The sequence below is a fragment of the Aotus nancymaae genome, unplaced genomic scaffold, assembly GCF_030222135.1.
Source record: "Aotus nancymaae isolate 86718 unplaced genomic scaffold, 86718_ANA_hifiasm-v0.15.2.pri h1tg000077l, whole genome shotgun sequence".
In the NCBI taxonomy this organism is placed as follows: Eukaryota; Metazoa; Chordata; class Mammalia; order Primates; family Aotidae; genus Aotus; species Aotus nancymaae.
In genome coordinates this window covers 9,064,229-9,080,200 of record NW_026988492.1, presented here as the reverse complement: position 1 = coordinate 9,080,200, position 15,972 = coordinate 9,064,229, and the positions used below count along the sequence as shown (strand labels likewise).

The 15,972-nt window shown below is 36.2% G+C and overlaps 1 protein-coding gene across 12 annotated transcripts in view; it reads left to right on the top strand.

Annotated features, from left to right (window-relative positions):
* The window catches only part of MYO3A (myosin IIIA), a 234,307-nt gene that overhangs the window by 51,610 nt on the left and 166,725 nt on the right, over window positions 1–15,972 (top strand). For all 12 annotated transcript variants that reach the window (XR_002477556.2, XR_002477552.2, XM_012450143.3 and 9 more), the window contains one exon: window positions 13,500–13,576. Coding sequence is in view for 10 of the 12 variants with exons in the window: in XM_012450143.3 (XP_012305566.3) it covers window positions 13,500–13,576 (77 nt within the window). In the remaining 2 variants the exon portion in view is untranslated. The remainder of the gene's footprint in view (window positions 1–13,499; window positions 13,577–15,972) is intronic.

Here is a 15,972-nt window from a genome sequence, read left to right as displayed (position 1 = left end):
CCTTACTCTAAAAAATAGATACAATAAGTATAGCGTAAATTGAAAATTGTTAAAGTAAGTATCAGTAAACAACTTTTTAGCCATTAAAGAAAAATTTGGTAAACTGGAAGCTTTGAGAAATGTAAATTTCTATGATTTCCTTCAAAATCAACTAGATTAAAAACATATACTTAGGTAACAAATAAGGCAATCTTTTATATGGTACTGTTTTAAAAAGTCATAAATTGGAGTCGTTAAAATGAGAGCTTTGGTCTTAAATTATTTGACTTATATATTTTTAGCAATAATTAGAAAAGAAGGCCAGTTGCTTATTAAATGCATTCCTAGTGTCTGACACCATAATATTATTAATTACATAAAAGATAGTGTTTATAATATTTCTATTCTCCACAGTAAGAGGACATGGATTCAGTTTGCCTACAGTGATTAGTAGGTTGTGTGAATTAAAACCTGAGAATGGGAGGTGTGTGCATTTATAGTGAAACTTCTTGAGGGCAGAAAGAACAAGATGTTGTAAACCGTAACTTCCAGAATGAAACTGAAAATCAATGTCCTCATTTTATTTTTAAATCAAATTTTCAGAGAAAGCTACAGCTGGGAGTAAAGCGTTTTAGAATAAATTTTATTTGAATCTGTCACTTCATAAGTATGCTATCAGCTCATTATTGGGTACTGAAGATCTTAAATGGCTACTAGGCACCTCATACTCAGAATGTCCAAAGTGGAGCTGTACTACCTCATCTGTCTCTAGAAATCTGCTACATATAAAGAGTGTCTTGTCACCCACATCTACTCATTGCTCAAGACGAAAATTTTAGGCTTATCCTCTAGTCTTCCCTTGTTTTCACCTCCCGCTTATACAACTTAGTCGCAAAACTTGTCTCTCTGTTAGATATCCTCAGATTCTATCTTTACTACTCCTGCCCTAGTTCTACCCCTCATCTTTTGCCTGGGCTCCTGCAGGCAAAAGTTACTGAATTCTCTGAATCCTAATCTCTTTCCCTTCCTTCCAGTCCTTTCTCCACACTGCAGCCAGAGGGATCCTTTCAAAAAACACATCTGATCCTGCCACTGCCTTGTTCAGTATCCCATTCAATGACTTTCTCTATCCCTTAGGGAGGATTTTTCCCTATGATCCTCTGTGCTGGCACAGTAAGCTAATGAGTAATAACTTTTTTATATTTCTTGGTGCTAATCAGGTACCCTGTCTTCCTATTACCTATTAGCCAGGTCCACGTCTTTCACTACCTTAAATGCACCACAGTTTTTCCCAGTCAGAGCTCTTACAGTTGTAACTTGGAAAGTACTTTGAAATTTATTTACGTGTTTTTTCTTGTTTTCTTGCCTGAGAACACGATCTTCACCCCAGTGTGCCTGAGGCATCTCTCTGTTTGGCAGCAGGGAAATATTAACATTTATTCTAGAAGAAATGCAAATTGCAAAAAAAAATGACTGAGGTAACATTCAGCTTTTAGCATTCAAAAATAGAAATTTGTAGCAAGCCTATCTCCTGAGGAAAGACTGTCTCCTGAGGAAAGTCTTGTCTAAATTGCTTTACCTTCTCATTAGCATATGGAGAGAGAGTTTTCAGGGATACACCATAGGGTTTTATGTAAGAGAGGATAGAAAGAAGGGAGACACCTTTTCCAATTCTAGGGTCATTGTGAAAAGATAAAACAAGGTGAGGCAGGGCAGTGAGATGATCTTTTTTTTTGAAATAGAGTCTCATTCTGTTGCCCAGGCTGGAGTGAAGGAGATGAGCTTTTGAAAAGATAACGAGGGCAGGAAGGAGCTCTTACCTTCTGTATTAGTCTTTTCTCACACTGCTATAAAGAACTACTTGAGACTGGGTAACTTGTAAAGAAAAGAGATTTAATTGACTCACAGTTCCACAGGCTGTGCAAGAGGCATGGCTGGAGAGGCTTCAGGAAACTTACAATCATGGGAGAAGGGCAAAGGAGAAGCTCGCGTATCTTACCATGGTAGCAGGAGAGAGAGAGTGAAGGGGGAAGGGCTACACACTTTTAAACAACCACGTCTCATTAAGAACTCACTATCACAAGAACAGCAAGGGGAAATCTTCCCCCATGAACCAATTACCTCCCACCAGGTCCCTCCCCCAATACTGGGAATTACAATTTGATACTACATTTAGGTGGTGTCACAGAACCAAATGATGTTACCCTCACACTTACTACCACTTTCACTTGACATTCCCAGGGAAGCCACTTGGAATCTTCTGCAGTCCTGCCTGGAGTGAGCCACATCATTGCTAACCTAGAGAGAAAGAGTGATCAGAATGGAAAGACTCGAGTTAGCTTCCCCAAACCCTTAGCTTTAGTTTCCAGAAACCTGAAAGTAACTGAGAATCTGGCTGGATAGTTTCTAGAGGGGGTTTTTCAAAAGATAAGGGGATGTATAGTGAGTCACTGAGCAGATCCCCTGGACTGACTGTGCTGTGTCTGAACGGGAATCACGGCCAGACCTAAGTGTTCTCAGCTCCAACTGGAGAAAACTGAGACTTAATCTGCTGGAGGAGCCACAGGAAACCCTGTCTGCACGAGCTCCCTGGAGGCAGACAATGGCCTAGGCGGCCAGTAGGGCGCCTAGAAGCTAGGCAGACAAAAGCATATGGCCCCAGAGACTAGAGAGCCACTATGACCAAGGACCCTCTCTTTTCTCCCTGACACAAGGTCTTATAAGAAGGAGGAGGGGCAGGCATGGTGGCTTATGCCTGTAATCCCAGCACTTTGAAAGGATGAGGCAGGAGATTGCTTGAGCCCAGGAGTTGGAGGCCAGATTGGGCAATATAGCAAGATCCTGTCTCTACAGAAATTTATTTTAAAAAATTACTCAAGCATGGTCACATGCACCTGTAGCCCCAGCTGTTCAGGAGGATGAGGAGGGAGGATTGCTTGGGCCCAGGGGTTCTAGGCTGCAGTGAGCTGTGATTGCACCACTGCATTGTAGCCCAGGTGACAGAGCAAGACCCTTTCTGAGGAGGGATGCTGTCTGAGAAATGGAGCACTTTTATTCAAGAGAGACTGAACCCTATCTAAAAGGACTTACAGATTTATTGAATTTAACTGAGCTTTCTTTTTCTCCCAGCCAGTGGGCAGGAGCCTGGGGAAAGGTCATAATAGTTATAGACAAAATGAAGAAATTACAATTTATTTGTGTATATAAGACTATATTCTGAATTTTTTGACCAGTTACAAACATGATGCTTTTTCCTTATAGAAACCTTCCCTTTCCTCTGCACCCAGCTAACTTCTGTTTGCCTGAGTTTTCCACAACACCCTGTACTTCATTTAGCCAACCAGTTGCCAGACTTTACTGTAATCATATATTTTATTTGAGTACTTTGTCTGCTAAGCTATAGGTTTCTCTGTCTGGTCTATCACTTTGTCCCTAGAACCAAGTACAGTGCTAACATTCTGAAACTACTTAATAAATGAATGAGTGAAGGAAAGGGAGGACTTGCCATGTAATTGTATGACAATGAGAAAGTCACATAGAATCTCCAAGGGCATCAATCTGCTTATCTACAAGAGTGAAAAAGTCTCTACCTCCTAAGATTGGTTGCTACGAAGAGTAAATGGGATGCTAGAGGCAGACTACTTAGTATAATTACTGATACTTTGTAATCCAGAAAATCTGTGCTATTATCATTATTATGAGATAATATTCCTACTCAGCCTATAGCTGAATGCTGTATACATAGTAGGTGCTTAATAAATAGTTGCTAAATAATGAAAATCTGAGTTTCCAAAGGAGATGCCTCTTTGTTTCCAAAAAAGAAAACAACAACCCTTTGCTAGAGTGAATTCGATATTACTTTAATATCAAATGAAGCTATCTAATTACACTGAAAGTAAGATCCAGTTTGCTAATGCTTGTTATAAATACAGCCTTTAAGAAAACCTTTTAGTTTTTTGTTAAGTGGGATATACTTTTACAAAAAATCACCAGGCACCTCAGAGAGCAAAAAGACAAGTGAGCTTATAAATGTTATTAATGAAATGTATTAGCTGTCACTGGCATATGATCAATCAATAAATAATATGACTTCCCAGGAAATAGATCCCTTCAGGCAAGTGAACTAATGTTTGGAAAAAAAAATCCTTATTTTGAATAGAAAATAAAAGAGACTAAATTTAAAGGATAGCCCTCAGTTCTCATTTCTATGGATTTCTCTCTGGGGAACTTCATTTCTAATAGGACATTTAACATTTCAATACAAAAGTACAGAATGTACTTTTTGTGATTTATTTAGACCTCATTCTTATGATAGAATATTTTATGGTTTTAAATCTCTTATTACTCACATGCCCAATTTTAGACCAAATCCCCAATGCATAATGTAGGTCAAAGAGAAGTTGTGATTTGTTTATTAATAACCCACTTTTTAGCACCAAATAAGGCAGTACACCCGAACTTAAAAACTATGAAGTGCCCTTAAATTCTTCCTTTCTTTCTGAATAATTTAGAACAAAAGCCGTTAGGTTGGACAAGCAAGCATGGGAGTCCAGGTGCAGCTCAGTAGGCAGTTTGGAGCCTGAGAGGGGTGAGGAAGGTGTCTGTGCTGGCAGGGAATGTTGGGTTCCAAAGTGCAATGAGAAGCGCATCCATGCAGGGTGATGGGGATGACCCTATATGGGGACAAACTTCATGTAGATGAGAAAGTCATCTGCATAGGGATCAGGGTGGAAAGAAGAGATTGGTTACCTAAAGGAGACTTAATACCATCAGGAGATATACTGAGGACAATGGGAGGCAGGTTTCTTAATAGAGAAAAGAATTACGGTGATGTTGGATTGGAATTGGAGATATCAATGTGAACTCACTATTTTACTATTTATGTATACACACAGATACAAAAATAAATATAATGTGAATGCATGTGTGTGTGTGTGTGTATGTGTGTGTGTATACATATTACCTAGCTAATTCCACTAAGAGAGTGCATTAAGAGAGCACATCTAGCACTTAGCTTTTGGTTTTTAAATATAATTCTTTTTAAATATGATTCCTTTTAATTAAAAGGAATCAAGGATTCTTGGAGAAAGGCTGATTTTAGGGCTCTATGAGATGAGCCTGGAACTTAGTGTGCCCCCCAAAGAAGGAAACACTCAAACAATGATGGAGACAAGTCAGAGGCACACAGAAGCCAATTTGAAGCAATTCTCATTTTCTATATCTGGGACAGTTTGAGCACCAAAATACTAATATTGCTGGTAATGATACTAATTCACTGAATTCAATAAAAAATCCATTAATGCATACTGGCATACATACATATATAAGTAAATGAATGGGGAAAAGCAAAAGCTTTTCGTTACTGAAGAATGCTGATGAGTAAAGATAGAAGAAATCATGTAATTTTAGAATTCATCATTTGGTAGCCATCAATGTAATAATTAATTCATCCAAAAATTTCAATGGCTGCTAAAACTAGTGAGTTAAGTTTTGATTAGAAATAGGGTAACCTAATTGTTTCAAAATAACTCTCCACAAAATACTAATTAATTACAAAAGAAAGAGGGAAAGATTACAGGGGAGAAGACTGGCAGACACAACCATTAATCAAGTGCTCAAAGCAAACATAACAAGTAATGAGAAGATGAATGCAAACCACACAGCACCTGAGAGGATGCAATGAGAAGACCTCAACATCACTTCTGTAATGTTCCTGCCAAAAATAAAATTGTGAGGGAATAGCCAACAAATCCAAATTCAGGAATTTGGATTTGAAATTCCTAAATTCTATAGAACAACTGGCCTGAAATCTTAAAAAAAAAAATGTTAAGTTCATGAAATTCAAGAAAAGATTGAGGAAATCCTCCAGATTGAAGGAGATTAATGAGACTTGACAAGTAAAAGCAACACATAATCCCAGATTAGATCTTTTTGTTATAAAGGACATTTTTAGGACAGTTGATAAAATTTGAATGGGTTCTGTAGATTAGATGATAGAAATGTATCAGGGTTAAAATTTCTGATTTTGAAGGTCGTGTGGGGGAATATCCTTGTTTGTGGCCGTTACAAACAATTATATAGGAGTGAAGAGGCATGATGTAGCCCACCTTACTCTCAGATGGTTCAGGAAAAAATGTACTTTGTAGTTTTCTTGCCAAATTTTCTCTAAGGTTGAAATTATGTATGTGTGTGTGTGTGTGTGTGTGTGTGTGTGTCTGTGTGTGTGTGTATGTAACACATATTAGTTGAATGTTACGAATCTTGAAAATTTTAGAGCAAGTGCTTTATAGAGTGAAATAATATACTGAAAAAAGAAAAACCAGAGGGAAACCATTTTAAAAGTTGGCAGTTTTTAATGCTCATACCTATACAAAACATTAACATTTTACTCATCCAGAATACATTTTTGTACTTTGAGGAGGTGATCTTTACCTTATTTGAAAAAAAAAGAAGGTCTTTATAATTCTCTTATTATATAAAGTTGAACCATGAATAAGTGGACTCTTTATTTTAGAGTTTTATGATTGAAGCAGAACCTGTGGGCTGGAGTTCCGAAACTGACCATTCAATGTTGAATTAAGCTGTTTAACATTACAGATACTGGTGTATGTTTTAGTCAAAGACCTTTTCATTTTAAGAACTAGACACCCCAACTATCTCCAAAAAAAGGCGAAATACAAAAGGCAGTCTCAAAGGTGAGAGAGCAGGGCCAAGGGGACTGGAACTGGGACAGATAAGTGAAAGGCAAGAACCAAGACTGCTTGCTGCCTCCTACTCTCTCACTGAAGAAACAGTCTCTTTTCCCTAGTTCTCAGGTGTGGATCTGCAGAGCAACCTCTGGAGTTTTTATGTTGCTATCAAGCTCACTAAAAAACAGAAGCCCCAGCCTCCCTTGTTTGACTTCAACACAGCTCTAGAAATTTTAATAAGAACTACCAAGTGTGCTTTTCTATGATGTGAGAACTGTAGGTGAACCAAGAGGACTTATATTTTTAAGAATGACTTCTTTGTTCCTCAGTTCTAATTGTAAAACAAGTGTTTTGGACTAGAACTAAAAGATCTTAGTCTGCAGTTCTAAAATTTTAATCTCTGAAGAGCTTTAAGTTAATAGAAATTATGATAGGCAGGAGAGAGGAAAATGAGAGAGGTAAATGGGGCAAAAAGGACATGGAAAAATAAGACAAGATATCAGTGATGATAGTGTACCATTAATGAGAAGTATGCTATATACTCTACTCTCTACAACTAATGTCCAGTACTGAACATATGTACACATGTGCATAGTCATCCAGGATTAAATGGTGCAGAAAGAGCTTGGTGCATAGTTCATATGTCCAAAGCCAAGAAGAATGCGGCAAACAGTGTGATGTTGAGGTCTTCAAAGAAAGCCATATAATTATTTTTATTGTAAGATATGAATTAAGTCTTAAAAAAAAGAAAAGATCTAGAGGCAGGAAGACTGGAGAGAGGATGGATTTTCAAGAGAAATCATGTGATTATTGATTGGAGAGGTGATTGGAGTGAGCCAGTTATCTTGAGTCACTGTAGAGACTGAATGTTAAAGCTGGAGAGAAGCTTAAATATCATTTGGTATATTAAGTACAGGAACATCAAAAGATTTTTTATCCTTCTTATATGCAAAATGTCTGAATATGAATTTTTTGTTTGAAAGTATATAGCATCTGTGAAATTCACTAAGTAGTTTTTAATCCAAAATAATAATCATTTATTTATTTCAGTCCCCTAAATTAAACAATGCAAAAATAAAAGCCTAGAGAAGGAAAATGACTTGCTGAAGGGCACACTTTAATATTTCATTTGCTAGAATTGTACAATGGTTTTGAAATATACTAACTGAAGAGTTTTGTGTTTATTTGTTAAATACTATTTAATTAAATAAGATTGTCAAATATAGCATTCTACTTATTTTGTGGCTTTTTTTTTTCTTTTTTTCTTTTCTTTTATTTTTTGACAGCATCTCACTCTGTCACCCAGGTTGGAGTGCAGTGGTGCAATTTCTGGGCTCACTTCAACCTCTGCCTCCCTGGCACAAGGGTCTATTTACATATTAAAGATGATTGTTTCTGGCCCAGGGTAGTGGCTCACACTTGTAATGCCAGCACTTTGGGAGGCAGAGGTGGGTGAATAGCTTGAGCCCAGGAGTTCAAGACTGGCAACATGATGAAATGCTGCCTCTACTAGAAATACAAAATAAAGTTAACTGGGTGTGTGGTAATACGCACCTCTAGTGCCAGCTAGTCAGAAGACTGAGATGGGAGAATTACCTGAGCCCAGGAAATTGAAACTTCAATGAGCTGTGATTGCGCCACTGTATTGTAGCCTGGGTGATAGAAATGAGACTATGTCTAAAAAGAGAAAAAGATGATTATATCTATACTTAATTTACATTATTTAAATAAAAACTATTTCAACAAACTAGAAAATGTAGAGAAAATGGACACATTCCTGTAAACATGCAATCCTCCTAGATTAAATCAGGAAGAAATAGAAACCTTAAACAAACCAATAACAAACAGCAAGATTGAATTAGTAATTTTAAAACTGTTAACAAAAAAAAGTCCAGGACTAGATATGTTCACTAAATTCTATCAGACATTCAAGAAGAATTGACACCAATCTCACTGAAATTCTTCCGAAAGACTGAGAAAAAAGTAATCTTCCCTAAATCATTCGATGAAGCTAGTATCACCCTGATACCAAAAGCTGGAAAGGACACGACTACAGACCAATTTCCCTGATGAACATTGATGCAAAAATCTTCAACCAAATACTAGCTAACTGAATCCAGCAGCACATAAAGAAGATAATTCATCATAAGCAAGTGGTTTTCATTCCAAGGATGCAGGAATAGTTTAACATGCACAAGTCAATAGATGTAATGAATCACATAAACAGAATTAAAACCAAAAACCATATGATCATCTCAATAGATGCAGAAAAAGCATTTAACAAAATCCATCATCCCTTTATGATAAAAACTCTCAACAAACTAGGCATGGAAGGCACCTATCTCAAAATAATAAAAGCCATCTATGAAAAACACACAGCCAACATCGTGGGGAAAAGTTGAAAGCTTTTCCCCTGAACAGGAACAAGACAAGTATGCCCACTTTCACCACTCCTATTCAACATAGTTCTGGAAGTACAGAGCAATTAAGCAAGAGAAAGAAATAAAGGTCATCCAAATTGGGAAAGAGGAAGTCAAACTTGGCTGTTTGCAGATGATATGATTGTATACCTGGAAAATCCTAAAGACTCCTCCAAAAACTCTTAGATTTGATAAATGAATTCAGACAAGTCTCAGGTTACAAAATCAATGTACACAAATCAGTAACACCAAAACGACCAAGCTGAGAATCAAATCAAGAACTCAATCACTTTTATAACAGCTGCAAAAAATAATTCAAAGAAATAATGACCAAAATCACACATAAAATACACTAATGCTAATCAATGATAGCTGATGAGCTAAAAAAAAAAAAAAAAAAGGTTTTAAGAAAGTTTATGAATTTGTGTTCAACCAAATTCAAAGCTGTTCTGGGCTGCATGCAGCCTATGGACTGTGGATTGGAAAAGCTCAATAAAGAAAAACTAACATAAATCCTTCTTAAACTTTTCCAAAAAATAGAAAAGGAGGTACACTTCCTAACTTATTGTGTAAAACATGCATTGCCCTCATATCAAAGCCAAAGACACTATGAAAAAGAAAACCACAGAATAATTCTTAAGAATATGGATACAAAAACTCTCAAAAATTTTAGCAAACCAAATTCAGCAGTATATTAAAAGGATTATAAACCATACACCAAGTAAAAGTGAGATTTATTCCTGGAATGACGGATGGTTCAACATACAAAAATAAATCAATGTAAGATATCACATTAACAGGAGGGTTGTCTGAAGGTTATCTGAAGCAGCTCCAGCAGCAGCCACAGTGGCTCAGACTCCCCCGCCTTGGACAACTCGAGATGCCTGCCCATTTTCAGCAGATTTTCCATCTCAGATGACTACACCGGGGTAGGGAGGGACCCCTGCCTACTCTACTGCCTGCCTCACACCCACATCCCATACCCTCATCTCCCTACCCATCCGATTCCCCACAACCCCTACATTAACAAAGTTAAGCTCAACTCCTTTTCCCCTAAAACCTTGGCATACTCCATCCTCTCCCTCTCATTACTCCACCTAAGGTAAGGACAAGTCAATTTGTCAGTAGCTTCTTCTGGTCTGAAACCCTGCCCCAGATTTTATAACACACTTACCATGCATAACAAAGTCCTATATTTTGTTAGTAGATGTCTTTTATTACTGGCTTAAGCCTTAAGTGCCAAATCACAAAAGGAAAAGCAGTAACAGTTTGCAGAAGCAACTTAGTGCTTTGTAATCTAACTTTGTCACTGTGACTACATTACCCCTTCAGCACCAGAGGGCACCATGGGCCTCCTGGAGAGCCTTTACCCATGGGGGAAGTGGAGGCCAGAAACCAGCAGCTTTTTCCACTGGCGACACAACTGCACCTCCTTTATTTCAGTCTCCAGCACATGTATTACTCCCCTCTTCCCAGTGTCACCTCTTCACCCTACCCCCCAGCCTCTTGGGATAGTTGTTGCCACACTTGGGTTTTGGGAGAAACCTATCTTGAAATTTAAAAACTTTTTATTCCCAATCTGAACCCCTGTTGACTAATCTTGCCTGGGTTTGTGTAAGTCTGCAGAAAGAAAGGCTAAAATGAAAATTTTGACTGAAGTGGGACTTCGTGGTTTACATTTTTCTTTTCTTAAGTGGGCTGGAAGGGGAAGCTAGAGGGACTATGAGAGACTAAATTTTGGTGATAAAGTTCCCTAGGTCATATGTGACATCTTTAAAAAACAAAAACAAAAACAAAAAAAAAAGAAAAAGAAAAGGTAAAAAAAAAAAAAAAGGAAGGGTGAGCAGTTAATGGTATTCATTTCATATACAATATCTGTGTAAAATGATTTCCTGTAGAAGTAGCTTTAATAATATTTGCTCTAGAATACTGTAGGTCTATCCTTAGAGCACTCATGCCATGCTTTTTTCCTTGGGTTTTAAACGTCATATAATTTTCAGAAATTGAAGAGTAAAACTTTTGCTTGTTACTGCACATCAATATAAAAGGCTTATTTAACCTAAAAAAACCACCAGCTTAAATATTAATCTGATTTCAAACTATTAATCTGATTTCAAAACCACCTTCACAAAAATATTTAGAATACAGCCTTACCAAATACTGTTTGACTTATGGAATAGGGAATGGGGTTGCTGTGTAGCCATGGAACAGCCTAGGAAGCCTTGTTGGATGACCTAAAATAGCCATGGCCTTCCCAAGTTGACACATAAAATTAGCTATCACACTGTCTTAACCTCATCAACAAAATAATAATATTAGATGGTATAACACAATTTAAGACCCCTTTATATTAACAAAACTCTATATTTTTATAGTTTCAGTTCTCATTCCTACAGTATTTTGTTATTAACAATAACAAAACTTGCTTTTCTCTCTGCTCTACTGAGATGTCAAGGGTTATAGTAAAGTGAGTTCCCAGAAGTTGTCTGGTCTATTTGAGCCACACTGAAAAGCACATATTTGATGTTTCTGCTGTCTTCCTAAGACCCTAAGAGTTTTCTTGACTACAAGGATGAAGCCTGCATATTTCTCTCCCTAGAAATCAGACTTATGCAATAGGGAATGGGGTTGCTATACAGCCATGGAATAGCCCAGGAAGCTTTGCTGGACAGAACTAAAATAGCCTGAAAATTCCTTAGCAAAGCAAAAGGCTGAAGAAGCATTAACATAAACCTCTGTAACGTTCCTGTGGCTTTGACTTTTAATAGATTATTGCCTTTTCTATTAGACTGTTTTCTGTTCAGCCTTGGTCCTTTTTGACCTCTTTTTCCTTGTCATATATTCTCACTATCCCAAAATTCTGCCTGGAATTTTCCATCTGTCAGCTGTTTCTCTCTTGAGATGATTATGTAACTGTTTACTCTGGTGATTTATTCCTTCAGTTACTCTCTAGACTAGATGATTTTCCTAATCTTCTTTACTTCGTAGGACTCCTGAACCCATATTTTGGATCCCTGTTGCCTTTTAAAGTAATTTTTGTCAATCATTTTAATAGAATTTTGCATTTTTCTATCTTCTTAGCTATTTTTCTTGTGGGAATTTACACTAAGTAAAAATCTCATTTGTCCTCAGGAGAGTGACTTTCCTTTCCAGTTTAAGTTTACTAACCTGAAAATGAGCAAGTTAGAATTTATGACCATTAAGTTATCTTCTAGCTGTGAAGCTACTTGATTGTGTTACTTAAATGATCTTGAGTTTTAGCAGGCATTGCATGCACTCAAAAAACATAAAATTTAGTAAATTCTTTCCTCTGTCACTTGTTCATAGTTGGGTATGTGTCCTGTTTTTAATGTTACACTCCTCACTCCTCTGCCCAAGTGTATTTCCAATACTGAAACACCCATTTGGTTGCATATGGGCTTTGAATTTCATTATAAAAGTCGAATGCCATCTTGGAGAAATAAAATATATCTCCATTTCAAATCTCCATTAGTACCTTTCTTCCACTTGGCTTATAAGATAAGCAACCAGAGCCTAAAATTAATGTGACTTTAGGGAGGTACTTTTCAAAGCAGGAAAATCAGGTAATGAAAGCCCATGATTTGGGTTTAACCCATCAAGTCCAGAGCAAGGTGAAAGGTCTGTACAGTCAGATCACCAGGACTCCTTGTGTAAGGAGCAGGAGTGTGAAAATCGAGAAAAGAAACTGTACTCCTAATTATCTTGAAGATCAGTTATGAGTGGTCTAACAAGGTGGAATTAATGAAAGGACATGACTGAAATATTTGGTTATACCTCTTTATTGTAGTCCTTCAGTCTGTAATCTCTCTAAAGGAAGAGTACTTATTCTGTTAATGGTGTTGGTTTAAATAGATAGAGTTGATTTGAAACTTCCAGTCAGATAAGGTGTGATTTGCCCAGGGTTGGTAGATGGAAAATAATTTATGAAGATTCATAAGTCACCTACTATGTGCATAACATCATGTAGGACATTCTCAAATTCACTGGCATTTGTTAGTGGGGAGGGAGAATAGGGCAGAGAGGAAGCACAACATTCAAATAACAGTTACATGCCAAAATGTGTAAAATTGTTTACAATGTGGAAGATAGAAATAGGGATCAGTATAATTGAAACAGATTAAAAGCCAGCATGGGGGAATTAAGACTTGAAATGGGGCTTTAGGAAGGAGCAGTATTTGGAGTTGAGAAAGAGAAAATAGGAGAACCATTCTGTTTTTTGGTTCTGCAGAAATCCTGATTTAGGATCCTTTAATGTGAAGTTAGGTCCACTGGCAGATTTGAGGAAATAGAATTTTAATATTAGTTTGTAAAAAAAAAAAAATGCTTTTCAATTGCAAGCTCTTTATATGAGTAATTAATGCAAAAAAGTACATTTTGTCTCTTCCTCCAGGTGTGTCTGCACAGCTCACCAGTACCTGGCACCGTCGGAACACATCCGTAGGAACACCATTTTGGATGGCTCCTGAGGTCAGATAGAGTTTTGAGGGAGACAAACATAATAGCTGATCCTGTCTGACTTTCCTTTTTATGTGTACTCTATCTCTGTAAGCGTTTTGGAATATAACAGAGGAAACTGTCAGTTGTGTTATTTTTATGTGAGATTTTTGCTGTGTGAGGAGGTACCTGGGAGGTGGTCAATAAATGGGCTATGAATGAACACATGAATCAACGAAAGATAGAATGAGTGAATCAGATGAGGTAAAGAGAAACTACTTCTAGCTTTGATTCTTCATTAAATTTAGCTGTTTAGCATGTATCTGTACTAATGATATTTACATTCTCTTTTAAAATTGTAATAGAAATATAGCATTATGAGAACCCCTAGCCTTTGTGAGATCAGATTCAGGTCCATTAACCTATATGGCAGGTTCCTGTGTTGAGTCACTCTGCCTGTGGACTATGCTCAGCTTTAGTAAATTCTTTTCAGCATTACCTTTGGGAAGTTGCAGATAAACTGCTAAAATAGTTGAAGGAAAAAGTTTTCAAGAGTCATCTTCTCCCCCATCACTATTAATGCTTTTAATCGTTTTAATTATGTTTATCACTTATAATAGACACTTATTTTTGAAAACTTTCTCTACAACTGTTGGGGAAAGCACTGCTATTTATCTCCAATTTTCTAGGGAGTGAAGGGAAGAGAGGTAATTCATATACTATATTAATATTTTCAAATCTTATAATTAAATTTGACGATTAAATGCTGGTATGCTGTTTTTATTTGAATACTCATTTAATTATTACTTGCAAAACAAGTTAAAATGTAAACTTAGTACAAAATATGGGCAGAAGATGAATTATTTTAAGGAACTTAAAAAATCCACAGTGGTTAAAAAAATTTTTTTAACACGGAGCACATCTTAGAATAAAAATAGAAAGTATAGTCACATAAGCAAAAACAAAAATTGAAAAAGAGAATCTCAAAGGAGAGTTTCTTTAGAATTTGTTCTAATATATCAGATTATTAGTGTTTTTAAAACTTACAAAAAAATTTACAAAAATGAGAAGTTAATAAAAACACTTATAATACCAAATATTGCATTTTGTTTGCATATATTAATAATATAATTAAATAATATCCTAGCTTTATGGTTTTTATATGTTTATTTATTATAACAAAGCCATTATTCAATATTTTAAATTTCCATTTAGTAAAAACACTCATTAATATGTAATTACTAGACAGTCATTTTTCTAATGTCAGTTTTATTATTAATAAACCTATAGTAGCCCAAGTAAGGCTTGAAAGTTCTTTCTGGCTTAGCAAACTAATGGATATTATAAAAAAGAAAAAAGGTTCACTACAGTTTTTTTCAAGCTGTCATGGAAATACATGATTGAAATTTTGTTCGTATTATGTTCATCTCTCTGTAATAAGTATTTTCTAACCTTGAAGAACGTATTTTAAATAATGAGCTTTCTAGTTAATCAAGATATTCCACAGATACCTCTCGCTGGTATTAATAGCAAATTTTTAAGAATTAGAAAGCAATAAGATGAACAAATATAAATTTATTCACCATGATGGCATAGAAGTGTTTCAGTGTTTTTAGAGCTCAGGAGGCAAGCTTATTCAAATCAGTTATCACTTGAAAAGTGAAATTCTTTATTTGGCATTTGAAAATTAAATTATTTCTCAGCAGTAGCATTCGCTGATTATATAAAGACATCCTCTGCCAGGATGAAGGGAACAAGGGAATTAGTGACTGTAGCAGGTGACCGTACAACTTATCATACAAACCAGGACACCTTGGAGAGTGAAAAGGGCTGATTTTATCATGATTCTAGGACAACAAGCATTAAACAAGAATTTCCCAGGCAAACTGGGACATAAATTCACCTGAGCCTATGGGGAGATATGCTCTGACCACACATGTAAAGTCATGAAATAATGTATTATCCTGAAAAATAATTTTCCTTAGGAAAAAAATGACATTATTTTATGCTCTAGCAAACAAAGGTATATTAGACAACAGAATGAGAAATTCATATGAATGCATTTTGAATTTTAACAGCTTTTTAGACATTTTAAATAAATTGAATCGTACAATATGTGGCCCTTGTGTCTGGCTTCTTTTACCTAGTGTAATGTTTTCAGGGTTCATCCATGTTGAAGCATGTATTAGTGCATCGCTCATTTTTAGGGCTGAATAATATTCCATTGTATGTATAGACCACATTATGTTTATTCATTTGTCAGTTGGTGAACATTTGGATGTTTATAACTTTTGGTTATTATGCGTGAATTTTTAACGTAAAACTTAGGACTTTACTCTTTCCCTCAGTACTTCAGGCTATGCTGTCTGATTTTAGCAGCTTACTCTCATGTGATATTAAAAATACTTTCATAGAAAAGGTTAAGAAGC